Below are 26986 nucleotides of genomic sequence, written 5' to 3'. Positions count from 1 at the left end.
CTCTCGGAAAGGGAAAAACAAAACGCGTTATTTATTTATTTTTTTCTTTCACGAGAGTCACGGTTTTGCTTCCGCGAGAGGCACAGTTGTGCTTTCGCGAGAGTCACGGCCGTGCCTCTCAAAAAGGGGAAAAATACGCGTTTTTTTTCTTTCGTGAGAGACACGGTTTTGCTTCCACGAGAGGCACGGTTGTGCTTTCGCGAGAGTCACGGTCATGCCTCTCAGAAACAAAAAAAAATGTGTTTTCTAGTTTTTTTTTCCTTCCACGGGAGTCACGATTTTGCTTCCACAAGAGGCACGGGTGTGATTCGCGAGAGGCACGGGCGTGCATCTTTCAAAAAGGAAAAAAAACATGCTCTTGGTTTGGTTTTTTCACCCGGCTTTTTCATCTGGTTTTTTTCATGAAAAAAAAGTTTGTCAAAACCTATCAAAATGGAATCTAGTTTTAAAGATCTCAACGCGAGGAATCCAATGATGAAAACGGTTCGAGATTTGGACGCACGGTTTAAAAGATAAAATGTTTTGAATAAACGAATTTATGAAAAAAGGAAAAACTCCCAGGTTGCAACAAGTGGCGTGCTGCATGTGCACCACTTGTCACAACCTGAGAAAATGGAGTGTTCTTTGCAACGAGTACTCCTTAATTAATGATTTCGCCGACTTGCTACCAACAGCCCGCAATAACACTGCTCGTCAGGCAACATGATGGCCTCAAACACATGCTGCTTTGCAAATGACAGTCATAAGGCTCTTCAAACACATGGCATCTAATGGGCCCTGGACGTATGCAAGCGGACGGCATCCGCTTGTCTGCCAACTACTTTTTGCTTCGAGGACGATTGCGGAGAGTCCCCAGCGTCCGCTTGCATCCCTACCTGGACGTGCCATAACAATTTAACAATCTGACTGACAGTCGGCCGTGTCTGTCCGAGCCCCACAAAGATTAACAAGCCTTGAGAAGTTAGATTTCAAGTCTGCACAAAGTCCGTTTGGACGTTTGGTAGACTTTTGAGAAACAGGTGGTGAATGGCGGAGGAGGTCAACAAGACGTGTCAGTTAATGACTTATCAATCCTCTGAATTCAGATTCACCGCCGGGGACTCGTCTCTCCACGATTAAGAACTTGATGGAATCCCTCCCTCCCACGCTCTTGAACTGGTGCTGCTTGCAATCTAATCCTATTGATATCTTCACAGGAGAATAATGGTCATGGTACAAGTCTACAAGATGAATTGATTAAGAAGCTATAGCGGCCATGATAAGCAATATCACAAATTGATGGAGCTATCAACTAACATACTTATATGTTTGACAGGAAGGGGCCATGACAGCTGATATTGTTCTTCATGTCGCTCCTAACAAACAAAACTGACAGGAGGTACATAACGTCTGGATCGGTCCAAACTGAATGATAGGTTGACATGTCTAAATTTTGTATTCATGGACATCAACACCGTTTGTGTGTCTTCATTTATTTATTTTATCTTATTTTATTGGACTTCTCAACACCCTTTCTCTATGTTGATATCCAAACTTGAGATTCTTGATGAGACACGTCTCAACTCCCTAATTGGATAACCAATCAAATGATTGCCCCTAGATGCCCATGTGCAAGACTAATAATAAATCAGTTAAATGAAACAAAAATTTCGATCCCCGAGAGCTTTTGTGCAAAGAAAAAAGGTGAGGTTCACACATTTATCCTCCTTTCAAAACACATGCACGCCACTACAATGCATGCTGAACTCGGTTTGTTCAGTGCAAAGCAAATAATCATCAGTGATTTGGATAAAGATGATTCTCGTTGGATGACAAATGGACTCCATATGGGTGTTCAAACAATCAACGGACAGGCAATATTATATAACTAATCACGTTTGATGTCCCGCCAGCCACGGGGATATGAGTGGAGCAAGGGTGAGTCTGCATGTCAGCCCACAACATAGACTAGAGACAAAATCAGAGTCAGGACAAGAATGCACGGTACGCAACCACCCTGGATCTAACTATACCTTATAAGTTCTTACCAGCAGCCATTAACTGCGAACTACCTGAATTATCTCTCGGCACCACAGTATAGGCTAGAGTAATTGGTGCAGGACTGGGTACCCCCTCTTGGAATTTGACATCAAAAGCCACAGATTGGTAAAGACAAACTTCGTCTTCTTTGCAGTAGTAAACCTGAAAATTCGAATACAAAATGCTCAAAACATGATCTTAGAAAAGAATAGTTCCTTTACTTCGGCTATGTGCTTGCACCAAAAGTGCAACCCATGTCACAAAAGTGCAACACCAGGATACCTCCATTGAATAAAAATGAGCACCACGTCACATGATCTAAAGATATCAATGATGCAAAAGGAATTCTTGTGTCCTAAATCAGTGACGTATCCACATAGATTCGAGATGATTCTATGCATGTGCCCTGTATTGGACCATCTTTATAGAAAATATAATGTACTGCTGTAGTGTTTGCTAGAAGATCATGCGGTACTATCACTGAGTGGAAAAGATCAGTGTGATGTTCACCGATGATCCAAGAAATTAAACAGAACTATTGTTTGAAGGTTTAATATATCTCTACCTTGCAGTTGATCCTTCCTGTTGATGATGATGATGATGATGTTCTTTTGAACTTGAGTGACGCCTGCCCATCTGAGTTTAGAGATCCATTCACTGGCTCGATCTCAATTGCATTAGCTGGTTCTGTTTCCACATCAAATTTGCTGCGTGCTTCCTGATTCTCAGAGGTAAAAAAAGAAAGAAGATTTAGTCTACTGAAAACAAGCAAATTTATCATCTGAAGCAGCTCCTGTTGACAGAGCTGTTTCAAGAAATGTTTACTAAAACACTGAACTGACATTTAACCCAAATATACTTCATGATAGTAATCGCATGTAACATGTTAGATCTGATTAACTGTTATCCCTGTTCGTATCTTACTGTCCTAGACTTCATACATGAATCAGGTACCTTCATCCGTTTTGGAAAAAAAAAGGTACCTTCAGGTTTCCAGTCCAGCTAAGCTGTATGAAACATATCGCACAAGCCTTTTAACAAGACCATTTCTTTGAAAACAGAAGTGCTTGTACAGAATATGGAGGTTGCAAGCATGAACCTTAAAGCATCAAGACAAAACAAACATGTTGTAGGCAGTACAGAGATGAGATGCTGTCACACAATCAAATGAAGAATGCTGCTAATTTTGAATTTGTACCACACTATAATGTGTACAGTTTCACAAAACTCTACATTTGTTGTATAAACTATCACAGAACTCCACACTAAGATAGCTTCACGAAATTCCACATTTAGGGAGGCAAGGTATCACAAAATTCCACATTTTAGATTTTAACAGCGGTCTGACAGGTGCCCACCTGTGAAACTCTTATAAATAGCAAACGACCTTCAGCAACTATAAATGACTATCATGCACCATCTACGAGAAACTATGATGCAAAAGATAAAATCCTGAGAAGATTTGGACCTTTGAGAAATGGTAACCATCAGGAACTGAGATTGCAAGAGACACATATCCTTCCATTGAGGAACCACCATCAACATTAATAACATTTGTGTCTGCTGATAACCGTCGTCTTAGGCGTCTCAACGCCTTCGGTTTTGGTGATGGCGGCTGCACTCCAGTCAAATCTAGTGTGCGCACCTCAGCACCTCTCTCATTCAAAACTATAGATCTGATTGCACTGTTGTTTGTATCTGCTACAAGAAATCTTCCTACAAGATATCAGAAGCACAAGCATTATCCTCAGTTAACCTAAAAGAGAAATAATATAGAAAATAAAATAAAGTATTACCTTCTCCAACTTCAACAAGTCCAGCTGGCTCAGATAGCTGCATCAGCCAATTCAAAACATTTGTGTCATAAAGCGCTTCATAGACAATATTTCTTTTCACAGATAGTAACATAAAGAATACTCCATCAACCTATGGTTAAACTAGTATAGAATGCTGATTACGGTGGTATTTTTAATTAATAAGCATCGCATATCAAAGTAAATGCAGACAATAGAGATTGGTCGAGTGATCACTCACTTGAGCTGACAAGGCATCATCATCCTTGTATCCTGCACGTCCGGTACCAGCAATCGTTGTAACTTTTTTTGTGACAGGATCTAACTTTTTTATCTGCAGTTTCATAAGAGAACATGAAAATAATAGCGGATCTTGCAGCAAAACAATAGTGGTTGAAAGAGGCAAAAGAATCAGGGCATATTGTGTGCAGTAGGTACAAGAGGTGTAATAGTGCACTAGAGGCACAATTACCATCTCTAATGGCCATGAAAGTTTTGAAGAAATTCATCTTCCGTAGCACAAAATTCCGTATCTAAATTCGTCCACACACCCGAGTGAATAGTGGCAAATTCAAATTTAGTGTGAATAATAGCTTTTGGTACTATTAAGTACTCGCAACAGGATTCATATTTTTGTTTCTCGTTGAGTGTGTGGATTGAATTTATATTTAGAATTTTGTGGATGGATGCTCTTTGTATCGATGTTGTCCATTTTCTTTTTCAATTTATGACCAGAGCTAATTTAGCCTTCAGTACAATAGTACATCCAGCCACATGCAAAGTTGGTGAAGGATTAGGCATATGTCCATCTATTTCCAGTTATGTACCCCATGAAAAAGCCTGTGTATATTTATAGAACCAACCTGTGTAGTTTGCTGCTATGAAGTTTTACTCATGCATTCTGTTTCCTGTATGCTTTTTGGGGGCATATTGCTTGTGCTAAGGGGCAACCCATGTCCAGTCACATGCTGGTAAGATGATTAGGCATAATTACTCTGCATGGCATCTAACTGAGATCCAGATTGCACCAACTTGAGTTCTATGAGCAAACCGAGCAATTGACAAGTCCTGTGGTTACTTATTTGATGGAAAAAACCTGAGTTATGTTCCCTTGGGAGGTGTCCCTTGATGAGTAAAGCTGTAGACAACATTCAGGTTTGCAATCACTCATTTATTAATCAACTGACGGAAAAGCTAACTGGTGACCGTTTGCTGGGAGAGCATGGCATTTCATACGTTTTTCCTGGCAGTTTTAGTTGTATCGGGGGTGGTAGTTTCTTTCACAACAACACGGCATTTTCTGGGAGGATGGCAGTTTTGAGCCTTCATTCCAGAAAATGACATGCTCTTCTGAAGAAACTGACACCCCCTGACAAACTAAAACTGCCATCAAAACGTTCGCAAATGCCACCCCCTCCCAGCGAACGGTCGCAGATAAGAGGGTCCTTAATCAACTGGATCTGGTATTTGGTAAAGAAGACTCTACTTTAGTCATGGCTCTATGAAGCATTCTAGCACACTACTAAAAAAGAAACAAGTCCATTCTAGATCGTCGAAGATGGGAGGCGCGCAACCTGGCCTGGGGCTCTCCAGGGGTGGGAAAGGAGGTGCCTATCCGCCCGTTCCTTTGGTGATCGGTGGCCACAGGCCTGGTGCGGGGGCGGGTTAGGAGCCATGGATGCCAGGGCAGCAGCCCTGGAGGGCAGGCTTCACGGTTGGCTCTCCAGCAAGCAACGCTGAGGCAGGTGTTGGCGGCGAGCTTCGGTCATGTGGGTGGCGAGGTGTATGGTGTGGTCCTGGCAAAGTTGTCGCCGGCAGTGGTGGCATAGCCCTGATCTAGATCTGGACTTCTGGAGTTCTCAACACGTCGGGTGCCCCTGCATCGGGGTGGGTCTTTAGCCTTTTCACGGTGTGGTGGGTAGGGGCGTTGTCAAGCAAAAGCTTTGTGCCTTGGCGTCCGCGGTGGCCATGCCTGCGCATGTCGTGTTCCTCTTGGGGAACCGCCTTGGTCCCTTCCCTCAACACTCAGGGTGAAAACTTTGTCCGCTTCAGCAGGCGCGGCGGCGGCACGTGGCATCGGTACCTTCTTGGAGGCGTCGTCATTGAGTGTGGGTGGTTATCGGTTGTGTCGGCATTACTCCTGTGCCTCTACAGGACAGCACTCTGGCAGTGTCTGGTTGTGCACTCTTGTGCTGTTTTTGAGTCTTCGTGTGGTGTGTCGTGTTTTCTTTTCTGATCAGCTTCTGAGGGCTTCCTCAGCACCATGTATCATTTGGCCTTGTGCTTTATATATAAAGCGGGGCGAAAGCCTAATCCGAGTAGATCCATTTGCACAAAGGCAGCCAAGAACAATTTACAGCTGGCTCCTTGTGGTGGCAAAAGTTTCCGATTACCGCTGAGTCGTGGGTGAAATAAAAACTATATACACTTAAAATTTCCACAATATTATAAATATGTATTTACTATTTAGTGATCAGAACTGGTCAGAATTTCTGAGAATCCTCCAAATCTCAACTGTGATTATGCAAATTTTGTTTCTTGGATGCAAATTCACATGATAGTGTCAAAAGATGATTGATTACCTTGTGATTATAAGAATCTGCAACATATATTTGATTATCGCTAGCATAGACAACACCCAAGGGATGCTGGAGTAGCACATCCCAGCCAGTCCCATCATGATCGCCAAACTGAACAGGAGGGAACATAATTACCTCTTAATAGGATAAATTTAGAAAATTATAACAGAACAAAGTAAATATGACTTAAAATGCTTGACCAGGTCAGTGCTCCACCAATAAACCATAACATCTTTCAGTATACATCTTTTGGTACCGAGAGAGAGAGAAGGTGAGAGAAATACCCTAAACAAATTATCTGGAAAATTTGGATCTCCCCCAGCAAGCCATCTTGACCCCCCTGACTTCATATTAACAGCTCGAATGGAACTGCTTTCACTATCAGCAACAAATAACTCCCGCAATTCTGCGTGGGTAACTCCATACAAATCAGGGCTCTGTGGCCTCAGATAAAAAGTAGTAATGTGGTAATCACACAAAATATACCAGGATCCAATGAAATCCCAGATGGCTGCGCAAACGATGTGTTGGTGGGGCTGCAACATGAAACAACTAATTAAGAAATCGTAGCGTGTACATCAAAGGACCAAAAGACTGCAGCAGCCAGATGGGAAACTTCTAATTATCAGTGTGAATAGGCCCAAGTTGGTAATGTAGTTAGTAAATCAACAATGCATATGGAAACCTTGTTGTTAGTTGTCACCCAGCATAGATGTGAACCCAAGGTAGCACAACATAGGGTAAAAGGTTTCAAACCAAAGAATAGTTATACACTGATACAAAGCACGACTATAACCTGAAAGGTTGTTCAGTTCTAACACTCATTGAAATTACAGAAACCATAAACACAAGGCTGCAAGTTATTGTCTACAAACATGTCAAGTGCACAACGAGTTCCTGACTTCCTCAGGAGACACAATAGAAAAAAGCTGCCATACTCATTCATCTAATAGTCATACGGATCCATTTATCATGTAATCTCCCAGTGAGACATAATTAAATAAATTGTTAGAACAATCAGATAACAGCAGTCATTGTTAAATAACCACAGCTACAAATTACATGCTTTGGCACTGTGCGCCCATAGAGATGCCAGCTTACAAACTACTTTCCTGGCTGAAAGGGAAACACGATTACCTTGAACCATTCAGATTTTTTTCGGAGCCATTACCACTGAAAACTTCAGTTACACTATTAAGGGTGTTGTGTTTCCAGATTTGATGTTGTCCCGCCATCGCAATGTACACGGTCTCCTCCGAGGGAGCATAGCAGACATCCCATGGTGAATTTAGAACCTAGAATAACACTTCCAAATCAGGCTAACTGCCTTCTACAAACATCAAGTTTGATAATTAACTTCCATAAATAGTGTTAAGCTAATCAATAAAATGCCCCACAGATGAAATAATGCTAAATTATATGACCGCCCGTATTTTGAAATTATGGAGTTATAGTTTCTCAAACTATCCATAATATAAGCATCAGGTCATCAGGCTTTACATCACCCCATCAATCAACACTTTTAATAGAATATCTTCAGATGATCTGATAATGTATGCATGTGTATTCTAACATTTAAAATCACTGCAATGCGGATGGTTCTCAGCACATGTCATCCTCATGTTGGAAATGGATCGCCCGGTTGTGCACATTGGCAATGACTAACATTTATCAGTTCATATTCGAGGTGCAGGTATCTTAAAACAAAAAGGTAGCTGTAAAATGGTAGGCACCATTTTCGCCTAATGCTCTACTCTATGCATGAACAAACATAAACACAAACACATCAAATATCACAATTCAGGGTGTGACAGGATAGGGAACTGTTTTAGTTTTTGCCTCAGAATAGTGTTTTCTGGATAATCTGGAGCATAATGGGTGGATAGGATAGGAGACTGTAGATTTTATCTTTAACATAGATCTCAGGACTGCGGTAATACAGGTGCACAACACTACAATAAATCCCAGTCTACAAAGCTGGACCTTAGACGGCAGTCAAGATGAGCTAGTGACAAGCAGCTAGCACCCAAGAGCAGAAAAGAACACACCACCCGCCAGGGTATGGCAGATATTTGTTGCTAACTATCTCTGCTTCAGCTCATGTGCGGATTAAGGATTAGAATTGAGCAGTATAATCTCTCTGGTCTGAGCATAGGAGTCAACCAAGTGATCAACGTTCTGTTTGACTACAGAAACTGCAAGTGGAAGCGTGCAACTAGTATAATCAAGGTGAACAGAACAGAAATGGCAGCAGTAAAAATATTGTCATTGCAGTTGCATGCAAAATAATCCATATTCAGTTTCATGATTCCAATAAAAATACATGTTAAAAAGAACGTGGAAGCATACCTGACTAGTTCCTCGGCCTCCTCCTTCGTAGTCGGAACCTTTGGTCCCATTTCCAGCTAGTGTTCTGACAGTCTCATTAACAAAATCAACCTCTCTGGACAAGGATAAAAAGGCATTCATGTCAATAAAAGCAATACTTTGGAATATAAGAATTATCTGCGGACATGGTTAACCATGCTGATTGACTGTGTAATCAATATAAGATATCGCTAGAAAAGAACAAGCAGCAGAACTAGTTAATCTTCCGCAGCAATAACAATCTTCCAACAGCCAGGGGAGAGGGGAGATGATCCCGGCCGGTGCAGAGTAGGGAGAAGGAGAAATCATAGGTGGGTGAAGAGGTCTATACAAAATCTCTAATGCATGTAGAAATAACAACGGGCAATATGCTTGCTCAATGCAGAGTTTTATGGAAATTTTCCTACAAAAGAACTACTACTCCCTCCGTCCGGTGAAGAGTGTACATTTGGCTTTAAAATTTGTCCACAAAAGAGTGCACTTCTATCTTTTCAATGCACTTTAAAGTAGAAAAAAATGTTTCTCTCTCATCACACCATAATCAAGACCAATAATATTCTACACATGGTCTCCTTAATTTCTACATGCACTTAGCTCATTGGGGTTTGGGTAATTAAAGAGGAGAGAAATGGTGGCTTGCACCTTTCCAATGCATTTTTTACTCCACTCCATAATTTGTCCTAAAATTTCTATATGTACACTTTTCACCTGATGGAGGGACTACATGACATTAGGCTACCTTCGCCCATTACAGCCGCCACTAACACCATTTGCTTTTCTCCCCTGCAATTCTTTTTTGCTCTTTCTTGGGTCTTATTATCCTCCGTTGCCGCTGCTGAGAGAGCGATTGCCATGTCTTTGTTCTCTATCTATTTCTTTTGCTCTGAACAGAAGGTAGGGCCTGCCTCCCATTGCCCTCTCTGAGTAAGGCTAAATGGTCCCACACAAAGCTACTCTTCAAAGATAAAATTAAGGTATAAAGACCATGTCATGCAGAGAAGGGTTTTGGCATTTTGGGCAATAGCACAAAATACAGATCAACTAACAGTAGCCAACTAACATTTGTGACTGGTAGCAGTGGCAGATGGAAGGTATCACTTTCACGACTTCAAGGGTATGAAAGGAGCAGTTATTTGGTGGAAATTCAATGATTTGAAACTTATTCGATGGCATATAAGGATATTTTCCCTTTAAAATAAGCCATAAGTGTACATTAACAAGTAACTTTTCATGTTACCACTGAATGGCTACCCCCCGGAAAATATGAACTGAGCATCCTAACTTAAGTCAGTGGGAGTACTCACCGCAGTGCATGGTTCTCAGTGTCCGCTACATATAGGATATTCTTTTTGAAATTGTATGCAAGACCCTGAAAATTCATCGCAAGAGACATGAGATCATTACATAAAAATGCATAACAAAAGCAAGTTCAATTCAATGAAACATGTATTGTTTTCTTCAGAAACACATGAAGGGAAAGCTGATCTTGATAGCTTAGCCTCCTGCCAAAACAAACATCAGTTTTGAAGGGCGTTGAAATGCCCTCTGTTCACATTCAGCAGAGATATTGCATCTCCAGATCTTTGCTCTAGTAAAGCCATGGTACCACCAATCCAGTACCCAGCAGCTGTAAGAGCAGAATTTTATTGCAAGGACACAACATAGCCATGTTCCTTACTTGAGGGCGATTAAACGAGGCAGTATCAAATTGACCATCAAGTAGTCCTTCTTCCGAACTTCCAACTTGGCATATAAATTCCCCGTCCAGGTTAGTGACCACCTTAAGTTTCAGAAATGGGGATAGAACAAACAGCTCAGTACACTCTAAGATAAAGTAGGCTTCATATGTGAAATAAATTTGCCAAATAATGTTAATGACATATTGTTTTCTAAGGTGTATATTAATTAAGGAGAAATATGTTTATTACAATCGTAGCAACTGAGAAATAGATACTCAATGTAAAAGGACAAATACTCACAATTCGATTGTGGTTACTGTCTGATATAAATAATCGATTGTTCTGTACATCAATTGCAAGTTTCCCAGGAAACTTTAGTGGTGAAGTTATTAATCGACTATCCCTGTCCTTCTCCAACGCCAAGGGGAGGGAATTATTCTGTAGTAATTTCCTTTCATCATAAAACTCAAGTGCTGCACCAACTACGTCATCAAGGTCCTGGAGAGAACATGGTTAGAAACGATTGACAGGACATTGGCATATGAACAGCCACACTGAAATAATCCAGCATGGCTTGTTCCTGGAAATGATTTTACATTTGATTAGATAGACTCACTGTATGGAGAAACCTAAAAAAGACATGCATTTGAAAGGGTATGCAGATAAGTGCATATATGAGGGTAGATGTTTCTTCGCGCGCGGGGGGAATGGAAGCAACAACTGATCTTATTTTTCTTAATGGTAGTGAAGAGCTTTGGAAGAGAAGCACTTCCTCCATTCCAAAATAAGTGTCGTGGTAAGAAAGTACAGAGTGAGTATTACTATACTAACATAGGCAAAACATCAGCGAACAACACTGATTAAACACACTCCGTCTTCATATTATGCTCAGCAATATGCACATTTCAAGTTTATTTGGGGGTTGAGATTGGTATGGCAGACAGCATAGCATATTTGCTGGTATATCACAGATAGCAGTTGAAAATCAACACACAACATCAAGAGTTGGTAAATGTTTATTTGCTTGGTTCTAAATATAGAATTAAGTTTTTGAAACCATGCTCCTTGCTAATGCTTCAACTCTTCAAAATGCATTTAAATATTTTTTGTAGGGTTAAAGCATGCAAAAATAGATAGCTTATACATGAGAATATTAACACACGACTTAGGACTTGAGTCTCATCTTTGGGAAAGATGTCCATCAATACCTTTCTGTGGCCTTCGCCTGATATTTGTGCTAGAACCTTTCCATTGGGCGCGACAACCACAAACGTCGGCCAAGAGTTCACCCCCAGTTCTCTCCACAAGTACATGTCACCGTCATTTACAACCTTTGATGAAAAGGTGGAGGGTCAAATAAGTTACATAGTGCGCAAACACACGGTCCCACGTGCGCACACAAAAAACACATGATAGTCACTCCAGGAAGAAGTAAATACAATGGCAAGAGACTGACTGAGAAAAGTGATATTTGTTTTAGAGAACACACATGAGGACATATATTCTTGCATAAACAGATAGTCTCGTGTACAACAAAGTACTGAACAGAAAAATAAGTGCAACTGCCAACAGCAAGGTTGCCTGACAAAATACTAACAGGACATCTACAAACTAAACAACTAATTCTGAACAATAATGATATGCGCATGTACCGGTAATAGAAATGCATGGAAACGAACGAGATGCAAAAGGGGAAATTTGGGGAAAATGGATATTTGCCACCACAAATCTCAATGACATGTGACCGAAGGGACCAGATGTCAGTCAGGCATCAGCGGCAACTCATTCTTTGAAGTGGCCAATATCCAACTTTTCCTTTCAAAATACTCGGCACATTTTTTTTCTCTTGATCACTCACCCCAGTGTGTGTTATTTTATATTAGAAGAAAGCGTTGAAATGAAGGTAGGTCTTACAACAGAAAAACAACCTGAAAAAACAGAAAACTAAAAAAACAAAAGCAGGCTAAAGCTACAAGAAGAAACAGAAGAACTAAGAACCGATGCCAAAAGCCCAAAAGCCCAAAACCAAAACTGTGCAGCTAGCATACTGCTGTGTACATATAAAATTTAAAGAAATAAACGAGTACTTGTCCAAAGTGAGACTGCAAATTGAGCACGTGAAGGCACTTGAATGATGCTCTCCAGTTGAACATTTCAAGAGTTATGGCTGTTGCCTTACTGGATGAGTAACGTTGTAGCGCAGGACAGCACTGCGGATGGCTTCAAGATCTTTTTCATTGTCAAATTTGGCAGAATGAACACCAACAACAGTGAACTGCACACAGTCAAGCAACATGTAAATATCTGATACATCCATCTTCCAACTTATCAAGGTCTTTAAGTGACAAAAAAACACTTAAAACTTAATTGCATCATGATCAGCTAAGCAGTAAGGTGTCATGAGTTGTGCCGATAATAATGCCAGAGCAGGTGTGACAAATTTTCAGATAATACATACGCGCAAGTACAACGTTAGAAATAAGGAACACCAGATAACAGTAGCTGCATGAGGAGAGGGCTGTACTAACAACTTCACGAGTTAACACTTTTATGGTAGCGAACTCTAATACAGTGCAGTTTACAACTCAATCAGAAGACCTACAGTATGAAATTATAGGAAGCCTTTCAGTTTCAAAACTAATGATTACGATGTGATCAAAGTACTGAAAATAGCAAGGTGAACCAAAAAGCGGCAAATTTCTGATAATAGATAACATAAAGAGTATACATGTCAAGGCTCACATCACCCAAATACCAAAGTTGCTGTGTTAGAAATCATATCAGGATTCACAGCTTCTAAAACCTGCACTTCTGTATTACGACCTGAACTAGTAATCTAAATATCATTTCTTGCGCAACATGTGAAGACAAAAGCAGAAGCTCACAGGTTTATCTTTATACTTCTTCTCTATAAACTCCAGGTCTGGCAAGACATGCATGCAGTTGATGCAGCAGTATGTCCAAAAATCCAACACGACTACTCTTCCTTTTAAATCCTGCATTTTGCATAGGAATTATTTCAATATTATTGTCGCAGTTCCAGAGGCCTAAACCCCATGGTAGGAAAATAATTTATCGTGTTTAAAGAAAAATGAAATTAACTCATCTGAAACAGATGCCTTATCTGGAGCAAGAGGAAGGAATGCTACCACTAACAGTAACTACAACAAGTTGACTAAGTACAGATAAGTCTATTGCTTACAGCAAAACTGACACTTGAGTCAGTCAAACTGCAGCTAGATTGAAGATTTTGTATCCAAATTAATACACATCTCTCATTTCTACAACCCTTTTAGTTCTGTAGGTGCATAAGATCTTAAAACATACTGGGGCTGCAGAAACTATCTGAAAGACTACTGCTAAGATGACAAGCATAAATAGTCAAGGTTCCCCGGATAGGACACATCGCTGCAATTCCATACTGAAAAATTACACTCGTCAAGAAAAAAAATGTTAAATTTTTCATCACGGTGAAGTGCCAAACATATGTTTCGCTGCAATTGGTTCTGTTGGCAGTGTCCCTAGCAAACATGTTATGATGTTCAGCAAGTTTTACACAACTGTCAGTAATCTTTAATCAATTGTTTGCTCACCAAAATTGCATATGCACCAAAGTTTGAACATCATCAATGGAGCTTTCTGACCTTGAATAGGCATATATTGGTTTAACTTTTTTTTCATGGCAGATTAGAGAAACTCAGATTGACATTACTGCCTATCTTAACCCAGCTATTTGGCAGATACTCCCTCCGTTCCAAATTACTCGTCGTGGTTTTAGTTCAAATTTGAACTAAAACCACGACGAGTAAATTGGAATGGAGGGAGTAGTTCGCAAGCTGTGACTTTGTGGTACGCAATATTAGGATTTCTAACTATAACTGAAGAGACATTAAAGATTGCAATAGCATGTCAACAGTTACCAAGGTATATTTGTTTGGACCTGTGACTGAAAGAGCAAATATCCTGTAACAGACTTGACACTTTCGCAAATGAAGTATATATTGTAATCCCAGGTTTCTAACAAACAGGTCCAGACACGACATTGTCACTGGCAATATAACTGACAATCAGACCACAGAAACAAGCTGTTTGCTCCAAATCCATTCCACCCCTTTCATGTTTTGCATTTATGTTTCATATTCAATTGGATAAAGAATTATAGCCAAACATGTGACAATGTGAGTAGGTGATATTTAGATAAAGACTACCATGAAAACTGAAAGATCCAATAGGAGAAAATCTGGAACATGTGGTACTGTAGCAAAGTTGCAGCTACTGAGAATAACCTAAAATGGGTTCAAAATTACTCTTCCAAACTGAAGTGGGGCTGTATTCAACCAGTCGAGCTTTCTTGGGAACTCAGGTACGTAAGTGGCAGAGCCCCTATAGAAAATTTTGGAAGTGTGTAAGCGTTACTTTAAACATGTTCAGCCATGAAGCACATTCTAGCATTACAGGCCTGGAAAATTGAAGAATATGCAGGTAGCCAGTTACCTACCCAGTTTCAAAATCAGCTAAATACTTCTTTATTTGCTGAACTCTTGATGACAGTGATTCTCCTACAAAAACAGCGCAGAGAGATCAACATAACATAGCAACAGATTTCCCAGTTGCAAGAGAAAGATGAGACCAAATCAACAGCTAGTTTTTGGATCTAACGTCTTCCAAGCTAGTTTCGATCATATTTCTACGTGCTGCAAAAAAACATTGGATTTGCTACAGTAAAAGCTGGCATGACCAGTCTAACTGCCTAAGATGACACCATGATGTTATGTGAGATGGGGTCTGAAACTACTTGAGAGCAAATCTGGCGTAATAGCTCATGGTCTTATTTTTGTCAAAGTTGACTAGGTTCATCAGTTATACTTGAACGAGACTTCAAAGTACTTTCTTTAATCACTAATGGACTTGCAAATCCCATATGTGGTTGAATATTTGTGTGCTTACCTTCATTAGTTGCAAAAATTGAACTGTTCCCACCCGTAAGAAAATTAAGCAGACCTTTAGGAGATGCGAACTGCATTGCCTGAATAAATTAAACGAAACCGACAAATTAATCAAAAAGAAACACTTCCTGCCTGAAAGAATTTACTCATGGCAAGTGTACAATTGTGCACAATGAAGCAGAAACTTCAAGATGCAGCATAAACTGTAGAAATTGATATGGAAGAAATAGAACTGCAATATGAATCAGTGCTTCCTTCATATGGATCAACAAAACTGTTGTTATTTTACTACTAGAAACTTTGGAATGGACCCTCGACCCAGAAGCCAACACCACAAATCTATTAGGTTTATTCGACTAGTGTTAGCCATTGACATGCAAGGCAACGTTGCTAAACCTACTAAATCCCCGGCAGCGGGAGGAGAGGCCATCGATCGGATCCAGGAGAGTACCTCGTGTCACACCGTGCAGAAAATGGAGGAGCCGGTGAGGTGCGCCACCGTCTTCTCAGACTGGTAGCAAAGCACACAACTTGCCTGTTGCAGACCACGCCGAGCTAGCCTCTCAGTGGTCCAGCAGTGATCCTGGCAGGCGAGCACATGAAGAACTTGGCCCTAAGGGGACACCAAGATTTCCAGTTTGAGCTTCAGGAGCTCAAACCGACCACCCTGAAGTAAGGAATCGTAGCAGCTCTTAAACGTGTACTGGCCGTCGAGCGTCCAATGCCACAGAAGGACATCCGGCGAATTAGATAGCTGCACCCTGCGCACCAACCACCAGACCTGGACCTACTGCCACAAGGCTAGGGGGTTCAAATCCTCCCTGATGCCCGTGATCCAGCGATCGTCGGGCAAGGCATCTTGGACGGTTCGGCGTTTCTGGTGCACCCTAAGACCAAAAGCAGGAGATCAGGTGTAATCTGCAAAATGGTTCTACCGTCAAGCCAGCAATCCTCCCAGAAGAGGGTGGAGCCCCATCACCAACCGATGAATGCCCATCTTGGTGGATGCAGCAAACACCTCCCGCTAATCCTAGGAAAATTGCAAGTCCAAACCCCTCCAAGGGCGGAGTGGGTCAGTGTGCATCCTCCACAGCCAATGAACCATGAGGCTGACCGCCGCCCTAAGTCCGGAGCACCCAAGCCTCCAGTCTGAGGGACTGGCACACCCTATAACAACTAACGTAACAGTGGGCGCCCTGCTCATCCAGAACCCTGCAAGGTTTTGTCGACCTGCTTCTGCACCTCCTTGTACATGCTTAGGACCAACAACTAGTGTAGAGGCATGGTGGCCAGGACCGACTTGACCAGGGTGAGGCGCTACGGCTTCGTCATCACGGATATACACAAATTAAATCAAGACAGAAAAGCATGAAACAAGGTAAGTAGTTGGATGTGATAGTGAAAGTAGTGTTTTCATTATTTCAAAGAGAACAGAAAATGCATACTATTTTCAGCTATATTTAGAGCCCTTAAACATATTTGCTGACGGCAAAAAGAAGGGTAAAATGTGACTCAGAACTTCTACAACAACGACTGAGGACAGGTGGCAGTGTACTAGTATACAATAGTACCTTCCAATTTCCGATTGTAAAGAAAAGACATGAAAAAGCTATTCCAAGACTTCCATATCTTAATATATCCCGACGAGAACCCAACAACCTGCAGAATTTCTTCTCTGGATGTCAATCAATTATGTGTTAAGTATAGTTACTATGAACTGCATTTCTCTGAACATGCGAAAGACCATTCTATTGAGGATAGTGAATAACCCCTATGGGAATTCTATAACGAGACAGATTCAGTGTAAAATGTGCATTCCTAGAAAAAGATTTCAAATAAGCTGCAAGTTAAGTACTTGCAGATAATAGCAAAGCTTAGCTTCTACAAATAAGCACTAAGCTTCTTTGCAGAAACAGACCTTACCCTTGGTCTTTCGAACTTGAAGAGTTTGTATTCTCAACAGATTCAGCATTAGTTGCTCCATTCAGAATTTCAGGAGAAGCATTTCCTAAGGAACTAATATTCTCGGTATTTTCTGTCCGTTCATCTGCATCAACTTTCTTTTAATCAGTACTAAGTACACTGATACAACAACAACAAATAGCGTTCCGGGGTCAATGAAACAGAAAATTGGCATATGACAAAGTTCCTGCATGGACCAATTCAAGAAACCCAACGAATACCATTAAGATTCAAGAAAACCACACAGGATATTATTCATTGAAGTTGATAGAACAAAACAAGTGAATTTTGCGCACAAGATACACAGGTTTTTCTTTCCGGTTTCTCCTACAAGAGATGTATTATTAAAGTAAATCGATTATGCATGAACTACATACTGTGGTAAGCATTAGAACCACCATACAGGATGTCATTAATTGAAATATCTCCAATGTCTTTTCTGATGAACACAGGACTGGCTTGTTGTAATGCATCTTCATCTAGAGAAGTCGTCACAGCAATACATCTGCAAGATGTGTAACCAGAACAACTATTTAATGTAATAAAAATTTCACATTGGTGCATCTGCACAGTTAAACTGAAATTGCATCACATATTTGAATTGCATGGGTTCACGGGCACACTGAAAACAAATAGTACCAACTAAGATATGGTGATCATTACAGGCAAATCTCTTTTTTGTAAGAATAACACAAGTGATTCATGACTATAGAATCAATATTTACTGGTCAAATGCCACACGGCTCATGGAAATAATTGATAGAACAGAGTAGCTACTTTGGATGTCAAGAAAGACCATCTGACTCATTAATTGCCTTATGAGAAAATAAGGCTTCAAAGAACTTAAGCACCGCTATCATTGTCAGGGTGGTCATGTAATGCTGCATATATGAGGGCATGTACAAAGGAATGCCATCAGCTGTCTATAAGAGATGCCACATCCCACATATGATCTTTTATAAGGTTGAAAAAAGAGAACGCGTATAGAGAATGAGGCCCTCTGTTTGCCCATATTCTCATAGACAGCTTACATATGCATTTCGTATGTCATACACGCACTATCTGTATCACCCGCCCACAACGTGTGGCACTACATATAGAGCACTTATAGACAGATCATTGTACATTTGTCTCTGATTTACGTTATAGATGATATGAATCATACAATAGTAATATTAGTACATGCCAGCATTTATGCAAGTCCATGGTAAAAGATTTACTACAATTGACTAAAAATATTCGGATTTGTGCAGTATGACCAAAATAAGCCAGACAATAAACAGAGGGATAAGAACGCAATACAGACCGTATTTCCGCAGCTTTTGCAGCTTGAACTCCAGCAAGCGCATCTTCTATCACGATGCACTGGTACAATATCACATATTCAAAACTTCATATGCAAAGTAAATGAAAAACTACAGAAGGGGTATACCAAGTATTTAAGAACTAAAATCTCAAAAGTAGGATGGTTACTTGCATATCGAACAAGCATTTATTCATTGTAAATTTGGAACAAGCACACCAATAGGACACAAAGCAGCACATACCAACACTAGTGGCATCAACCACGCGACCATAATAACAAGAAAAAATCAATGAAAACTATCCTAACCTAAGACCAAAACAAGAGAACAAAATTATCAAATCCTGCTAAGTGTGCCAGGGGGTCTTGTATGCAGTGGCAGGAGGCAAAGCCCCTTAGCCCTGGCCAGGGAACAGAACTGTCAAATACTGCGATACTAATGCTAAAAATAGAAGCATATTCAGCCTTCCCCAGTTCATACAATGAATAGAGCAGCTCGTAGTGACGAAACTCTCCACATAAGAGTGAAAACCAAGTGGTGGAACAGCATTCAACATTAGATTTAACCCCTTCTGCCTTGCCTCCGGGCATGTACCAACTAAACATCCCAGTTATCATTCGTCACGTCCAATTACCCAAAACTATCCACACTTAAGCCACAGAAGTATATAATTATGGCCACAAGTAGTGAATTGCCTGATGATGATTCAAGCGGCCACTTAGGAAAATGGCTATGTGATGTACATGGACGACTTTGTAGTATTAAACTATAACTTCTCTTTGTTATCTAAAAATACAAAAAAGCTACGGAACAACAAAACTTAACAAAACTAGGGTGTTAGCAGTGGCGAATCTAGCATGACAATGGAGGGTAGGCTTTAAACATCAAGTTAGTAAGCCTAATTAGCAAATGCATTGCAATTGTTGCATGTAAAACACCAGAATATACTTGTCAAGTGATGTGGTTAGCTGAAATAGGATTTTGGAGGGTAGGCTTAAGCCTATTGACCCCCCCCCCCCCCCCCCCCCCCCCCTGGGCATTAGGGAGGGAAAAGGAGGATTAGAAGAAAAAGTAAATATAATTCTAGCATTCTGCTCCTGTGTTTTTGATCTAGGATATCCATATACCAAGAGGTTTATTTATGATCTCCATAGAAATCCATCTACTGACAAATCTCCATGTAAGCAGCAATGGATATAGATCAGCATGGTTGCAGATTTACCAAAGTCACTCGATTGAACCCAGCATGTATATATTTTCCACAGCCAGAAGACCACAATTTTTTTAACGCATCATAAAAGGGTTGTGCATGTGATTTGCAAGATAAATTACCTCATCTGTGTCAACACCTAAGTTCTTAGATGCTGCAAGGAATATGTCTGGAGCAGGCTTTAAATTTTCAAAAGCATCAGCGGAAACAATAGCATCAAATCTGAAATTTGGAAAAGGTTCATCAACACCAAGTAGCAAATGTACGAAAGGATAAAAATGAATTCAATTGTCAATCTTCAGATTTATCTGAAGTCAGTAAAAACTGTTCAGAGCAAGTTTAAAATAGCCTTGGTCATACTTGCTGCAGACTATGATTTACACTTTCCAAATTAAATGAAGCTCTAAAGTGGTAAAGCAATTGATGCATTAACCAATAAAGAAATTGAAATCATGAAATTCTAGGATGCAAGGAAAATTTTGAAAATTTATAGGCTCAGCTCTACTGAGGCAGTACCAACATAGTAGCAACAAAAAATTCAGTGTCATTGCTCTAATACAATTATGAGATTCAAAACTCGATAGAAGTTTATGAACATGGTCTTGGAATTCAAATAAAAGGAGACACTTACAGCGATACAGGCAAACCAGCAGCCGCCAGATTTGCGTCAACCTTAACCCTATCAGCGCTAGATGCAACAGCGACCTTCAGACCTGCGTTTTTGCACTATACTGACAAAGCAATAATCACTTCCTAAAACCATTAGGCTAACACAAATCTGAATTCAAGCACTGCAAATACCTCCATGATGAGTTCCAGAGCCCCTGGGAACCCAATTCCAGAATTTGGTTTAGCATACTGCAGAAAAGAACATAATATTTTAGCATGGTGCAATCAAACTGAAATGGAGAATAGACGAAAAAGATTGCACAGCAAATTTAAACCTTGTCAAGGTATATCTCAAAAAAGCGCTTCTTGGCGCTTTCAGTACTGAAATCTTTCACTCCTTTCACCCTGGCAACACCTCCAAGGAAATTGGCCTCACCTAAATCATTTTTATCCACATTGGAAGGAAGCAAAAAAGATGAAGCTGATAATAACTCCTTTATTGTACAACTCAGATCATGCAAAAAAGTAACGAGAGAATAAAATGTACATAATTAAATGCTTGATAATTAGTATCATGTCCACCAATGCAGGGATAGGTGAAACATTTAGGACCCTGATAAGTGCCACACGTGTGGCACGAACACATGGCAACTCCGAACGTTTTTTATGGCAAGTTTAGTGACGCGGGGATGGCAACTTTAATTGTCAAGCATGGCAACTTCTATTTCAGATGGCAACTTTAGTTGTAAAAACATCAGGGCCGAAGTGCTTCGTGCCACACGCGTGGCACTTATCATTTGGGAACATTTATGCTTATAGCTAGACATAACATACTCCTATGACTACGCTGATGCAACAGTACCTTTTTAGTTCATTAAATGATTATACAGGCACTGACAGAATCTTATTGTTTTAAAACTGGTAGAAAAACAATTTGCAAGGGATTATGGTTACTGCCAAATAAGCATATAACAAATTAGTGAAAAGCTGATAAATCACTTCCACATTGGAAACAAAAAAAAACTGATAACAATTCCTTTATTACACGACTCAGATCATGCAAAAAAGTAACGAGAGAAGAGAAGGTACGTGATTAAATGTTTGATACTCCCTCCGTCCAGGTGTGTTGGGTGCCTAAGAGAATCTAGAATTCCCAAGAGTGAAAGGCACAATCTAATATCATGTGCTCCAATGCAGGGATAGGTAAAACATTTATGCTTATAGCTAGAGATAACATACTCTCATGAGTATTCTGATGCGACAGTACTTTTTTGGTTCAGTAAATGGCTATCTGGTAGTGACAGAATGTTATTGTTTTAAAACTAGAAAACTAATTTGTGAGGGATTATGGTTACTGTCAAACAAGCATATAATCAATTAGTGGTCAATGAAATTACCAAGGAATCACAATGATCCATGGTCTGAGCATACAGACTGCCAACTTACACAAATTAGAAAACTTAAGAAGCACAGAACTTGGTTCGAGCATACTGTTCAATTACTCTGCGAAGTGGTGTACAATGTACTATCAAGCCAACTAGTACAGATACACAGGAAAAAACAATACTGTAGGTCATTAGGTCATAGTTTTAAAAGCAATATTTTTAGGTCATAATGTGCATACAATATTTGTAGTTCAGATTACACGCAACCTAATAACGTAGGGGGCGCAGAAATTTAAGGTATACGAGCATATAGGATGGGATGGTCGTTAGAAATCGCGCGAACTGCATTTCCGATCTGACAGTACTAGTAGCACAGAGAGATAAGTCACCTGTGCCCGTGAAGGGGATGAAGTCATCCACGGTGACGTCGACGCCCATCTCGGCGAAGACGTCCACGGCGGCGCGACGCGACGGCTCCTCGCTGTTGCAGAGCACGCCGTCCATGTCGAACAGCACGGCCGAGACCTTCCCCCATGCCCCCGGCACCGCCTCGGTCTCCGACGAAGAAGGCGCTGGGGCGGAGGCGGAGGCGGCGACGACGGGACGTCGCCCCCGGCGAGGGAGTTGCGGGGTGGCGGCGGCGGTGGCCCGAGATAGGGCTTTCGGTAGAAGTAGAGGGCGGAGCGGTGGCGCCGGGGAGGCGAGCGGGTAGTGCCGAGAGGTGAGGAGGCTGTGGAAGCTTCTAGAAGGCACGATTTGCCGCGCCATGGTAGCCGTCGGGGACCGCGAGCTCGGGAGTAGTGGGAGGCAGGGACGGTTTATGTGGCGGGGCGGCCACGGCGAACGAGCGGGTGGATATCTGGCCCTAAACGTGGTCGTCCTTTGCTGCGGTCTCTGCTTGGCCGGTGCGACCTTATCTTGGAATGATCCACACAAAATGGAAGAGGGAAAATGAGGCGGGAGAAACCAAAACAAGGGTAGCAAACCCCGCTGGGAGGAATTTGTGAGGCAGATGAGATCTCTTTACCAAAAAAAATTCACCCCGCTTTGTAAATAAAACAAACCACCAAGACCACAAAGTACCATATAAGTCCACACACGCACACACTCAGGTCGCACGACAAATAGTACAAAAGGTGCAGCTGAGGGCACAGCTCAACGAGCCCTAAAAGAACAAAGAAAAAAGGTGGCAAGGCCACAAAGATGCTAATCCGGCTCAGGTGATGGCCGAGGAAGCGGTGGCGCCAAGCGAAGAGCCATCGCACAAAGATTAGCAATGATGATGTTGATGACGTCTCGGTTCTGGAGGCGGCTAAGCAGCCGCCAAAGCTGCAAATAGCCACACATTTTAAACACTGCGTCGGTAGCACGTCGAAGAGGAACACGCTGGATCACTAGCTTATTTCGAACCGTCCAAAGCATCCAAGCAAAGACCCCAATCTTCAGCCACCTAATGTGGCGACTCGCTGGGGGCGAGGCCTGGATCTCGGCAAAGAGGTCGAGGAAGTTGGTGTTACACCAACGACCACCGACCGCCTCGCGCAGGCAACTCCAGAGAAACCGGGCGGAGACGCATGAGAAGAAAATGTGATTTGAGTATTCTTCGGTCCCATAAAGAGGACACATCCCGTCTCCCCGGCCATTTCGTTTTAACACCTCAACGCCGGAGGGGACACGCCCACGGATCCATTGCCACAAAAAGATTCTGATCTTCAGAGGGAGTCTGGTCGACCGGATCGTCTCCGGGGGCTCCGGCCGAGAGGTGGCAGCAATGACCCGGTATAGAGACTTCGTGGAGAATCTGCTCGAGGGCTCTAGGTGCCAGGATAGGCGATCATGCGCCGTCTCCAGGTCCAGCTCATGGAGCGCAACGCCGTCCATGAGCTCGTGCCAGGCAGATAGTTCCGGGGGCCCAAAGGGCGCTGGAACGCGAGACGCCCTAAGTCAATAAGGGTCGTCTCAACTGAGACCTAAGGGTCGACCGCGATGGATAATAGGTCCGAGAACCGGGGCGCGAAGGGGGAATCGCCAGCCCACCTATCGAACCAGAATAAGGTGGTCGTTCCAGATCCCACCGAAATGGAGGTTCTGATGCAGAGAACAGGCAGCAGTTGGATGACGGACTGCCAGAACTGGGAGCCCCCAAACCGCTGACAAAGGGGCCGGCCACACAGGTATTTATTCTGGATAATGTGGAGCCACAAGCCGCCGTCCCCATTGGCGATACGCTAGAGCCAGCGCGTTAGGAGCGAAATGTTCATCCGTTTTGGAGGACATGGTGCCGAGGCCGCCCTGGTCCCGCTGCTTGCAGATTTTGGTCCACCGCACCATGTGGTATTTCTGCTTATCACCATCGCCGACCCAGAAGAAGCGAGCCTGGATCGTGCCGATCTCATGTTAAAGCATCTCGGGCAGGCTGTAGAAGCTCATGATGAACAGGAGGAGGCTGGATAGGGAGGAGTTAATGAGGATCGTTCGACCTGCCTTAGACAACCATCGTCCCTACCATGGCTCAACATAGTGATGGAGTTTGAGAACCGAAGGCCTCGAGTCAGCGACAGAGAGCCGAGAGTCACTAATGGGAATCCCCAACTAGGTAGTGGGGAAGGAGTCGACCTGATAATTAAGTCGATTGGCAATAGTCCGACTCTCAGTGGGGGAATGGCCCATTACCATCACCTCGCTCTTATCAAAATTAATCTTGAGGCCAGAGATCTCCTAGAAGCAGAGCAGGAGAAAATTGACATTCATGATATCCTCCATGGTGCCCTCGGCCATAATGATGGTGTCATCGGCGTACTGGAGAAGGGAAACGCCATTTCCACCCCCCAGGTGTGGAACTAGACCTCGAATGTGTCATGTGTCCTTCGCCATGTTGAGGATGGTAGCCAAAGCATCAACGACCATGTTGAAGAGGAACGGAGAGAAAGGGTCACCCTGTCTAACCCCACATAGGGTGGGGAAGTAAGGACCAATCTCGCCGTTGATGTTGACCACGGTCTGACCGGAGGAGACCATTCGCATGACCCGGGTAACCCAGCGGTCATCAAACCCCTTCTGAAGCAGGACTTCCCAAAGGAATGTCCATCTAACCGTGTCATAGGCTTCGTGGAAGTCGATTTTCGGGAAGACGAACTTCTGGTGTTTGGTACGGACCTCATGACGTACTTCATGAAAGACTAGGACCGCATCCAGGATATACATGCCTGCGGACGTATCCCAAGGCCCCTCATATATCGTGCCCGACATCCACATATCTCAAATCCGAACTCTCAAATCAATGCACGTCGATCATACACGCAAATGTTGCACGTAAATAACAAATGTTGGTACCAAAAACACATAATGTGTACATAAAATTTATTTTAAGTGCACAACTCAAACATCAGCTCTTTGGTTTTCATTATGGGTCCACATATGCTCCACAAGATCACTGAGTAGCTGCCCATGCACATGATGATCTCAAAGATTCTGAGGCACCTGCGGGAAGTTCATAAGTTGGGCTGCATTTTGATCTTCTGGGATTTGAACTTGTTCTCCAGGCGTTTCAAAATCATTGATTTGAGCAACACCATCACCCTCATTCTCGACAATCATATTGTGCAAGATAACACAACATGTCATGTGCTGCCGCAAAGTTTTTGATTTCCACATCATTGCAACTCCACGAACAATTCCCCAACGAGCTTGAAGTACTCTGAATGCCCTCTCCACACCCTTCCTAGTTGTTTCTTGCATTATTGCAAATTGTCTTTCTTTGTTACCGTGTGGTTCGGATATGGCCTTCACAAACGTCGTCCACTGAGGATAGATGCCATTCGCAAGATAGTAACCCATGTACAGTGTATTTGCACGGCAGTGATTCCCCATTATAAAGCCTCTTGAACAAGGGAGATCGTTCAAGCACATTGATGTCATTATGAGAACCCGACATTCCAAAAAAAGCATGTCAAATCCACAAGTCATGGGATGCCACTTCTTCTAGTATGATGGTGGCCTCTTTGGCGTGACCTTGATACGTTCCCCGCAAACCTTTGGGGCGGTTCTTCCATTAGTAATGCATGCAATCAATTAATCCGAGCATTCCTGGAAACCCTCTGGCCTCTCCAATAGCAACCAACTTTTTTGTGTCCTGCACATTTGGTTCTCTCAGATACTCTGCTCTAAACAACTGCACGACGACGCGGGCAAACTTGACAGTAGTCTTCAAGCATGTGCCCTCCCCCATCCTAACCATCTTACCAACAACATCTGCGACAATACCAGGTGCAAGCATCCTTAGAGCAGTGATAATCCCCAAGTGCAAGGAATCATCATAGCAATTTCCAAAGGTGGAAGTGATAAGTATGGAGTGTCGAACCCACAAGGAGCTAAAGGTAAGATCAATATTCTCTCAAGTCCTATCTGCCACTGATACGACTCTAGTACACCGAACGTTTGCTTCCATCTAGAAACGAGAAGTAAAACTACATTGTGGTTATGAAGAGGATAACTTTGCATGATATCGGAGAACTAAAATATAAAATAGGTGTTGTTAACATAAAGTTAGAATATATTATAAATAGCGAGTGTGGAACTATGATGGATCGGTGTGCGGAATTATCCTAGGCATTTATTAACAAGATCAGTGGTCGTCATTGCAATTTTATATGAGGGAGAGGCATAAGCTAACATACTTTCTCTCCTTGGATCATATGCACTTATGATTGGAACTCTAGCAAGCATCCGCAGCTACTAAAGATCATTAAGGTAAAACCTAGCATTAAAGTATCAAGTCCCCCTTTTCCCATACGCAACAACCCCCTTACTCGGGTTTATGCTTTTGTCACTCAAGCAACCCACTATAAGAAAATCATGAACGTATTGCAACACCCTACAGCGGGAATCCTTCACGTGTGCGAGGCACGTAAGGCACCACAGGACAGCACAAAAAAACATACAACTCAAACCAATCTAGATCATCAATCTGTTGGGGAATGTAGTATTTCAAAAAAAAAATCCTATGATCACGCAAGATCTATCTAGGAGATGCATAGCAATGAGACGGGAGAGTGTGTCCACGTACCCTCGTAGACCGAAAGTAGAAGCGTTTAGTAATGCGGTTGATGTAGTCGAACGTCTTCACGATCCAAC

At 42.1% G+C, this 26986-nt stretch overlaps 1 protein-coding gene across 3 annotated transcripts; it reads right to left on the bottom strand.

Moving 5' to 3' along the window:
* Positions 1–1783: 1783 nt before the first annotated feature.
* LOC125551884 (protein SUPPRESSOR OF QUENCHING 1, chloroplastic) lies at positions 1784–22756 on the bottom strand. 3 transcript variants are annotated; one of them, XM_048715270.1, is made up of 28 exons: positions 22243–22755; positions 20804–20904; positions 20661–20717; positions 20491–20585; positions 19982–20081; positions 18652–18710; positions 17723–17850; positions 17307–17439; positions 16955–17042; positions 15385–15463; positions 14936–14996; positions 14745–14820; positions 13323–13433; positions 12617–12712; positions 11646–11768; positions 10738–10935; positions 10437–10538; positions 10063–10127; positions 8741–8834; positions 7529–7686; positions 6878–6927; positions 6676–6797; positions 6395–6502; positions 4054–4146; positions 3816–3852; positions 3488–3735; positions 2585–2737; positions 1784–2181 (listed from the first exon to the last, which is right to left on the bottom strand). In XM_048715270.1, the coding sequence occupies exons 1-28, from the start codon at positions 22619–22621 to the stop codon at positions 2014–2016; spliced, it is 3282 nt and encodes a 1093-aa protein (XP_048571227.1). In that variant the 5' UTR covers positions 22622–22755; the 3' UTR covers positions 1784–2013. The 3 variants fall into 3 exon arrangements, with proteins under 3 accessions (XP_048571227.1, XP_048571228.1, XP_048571229.1); XM_048715271.1 differs by having other exon boundaries at positions 17307–17430; XM_048715272.1 differs by lacking the exons at positions 1784–2181; positions 2585–2737; positions 3488–3735; positions 3816–3852 and having other exon boundaries at positions 4125–4950; positions 22243–22756.
* Between the last annotated feature and the right edge of the window lie 4230 nt (positions 22757–26986).

The sequence above is a fragment of the Triticum urartu genome, chromosome 4, assembly GCF_003073215.2.
Source record: "Triticum urartu cultivar G1812 chromosome 4, Tu2.1, whole genome shotgun sequence".
In the NCBI taxonomy this organism is placed as follows: Eukaryota; Viridiplantae; Streptophyta; class Magnoliopsida; order Poales; family Poaceae; genus Triticum; species Triticum urartu.
Note: the sequence above shows the minus strand (reverse complement) of the source record. Positions and strands in the feature narration are given on the sequence as shown.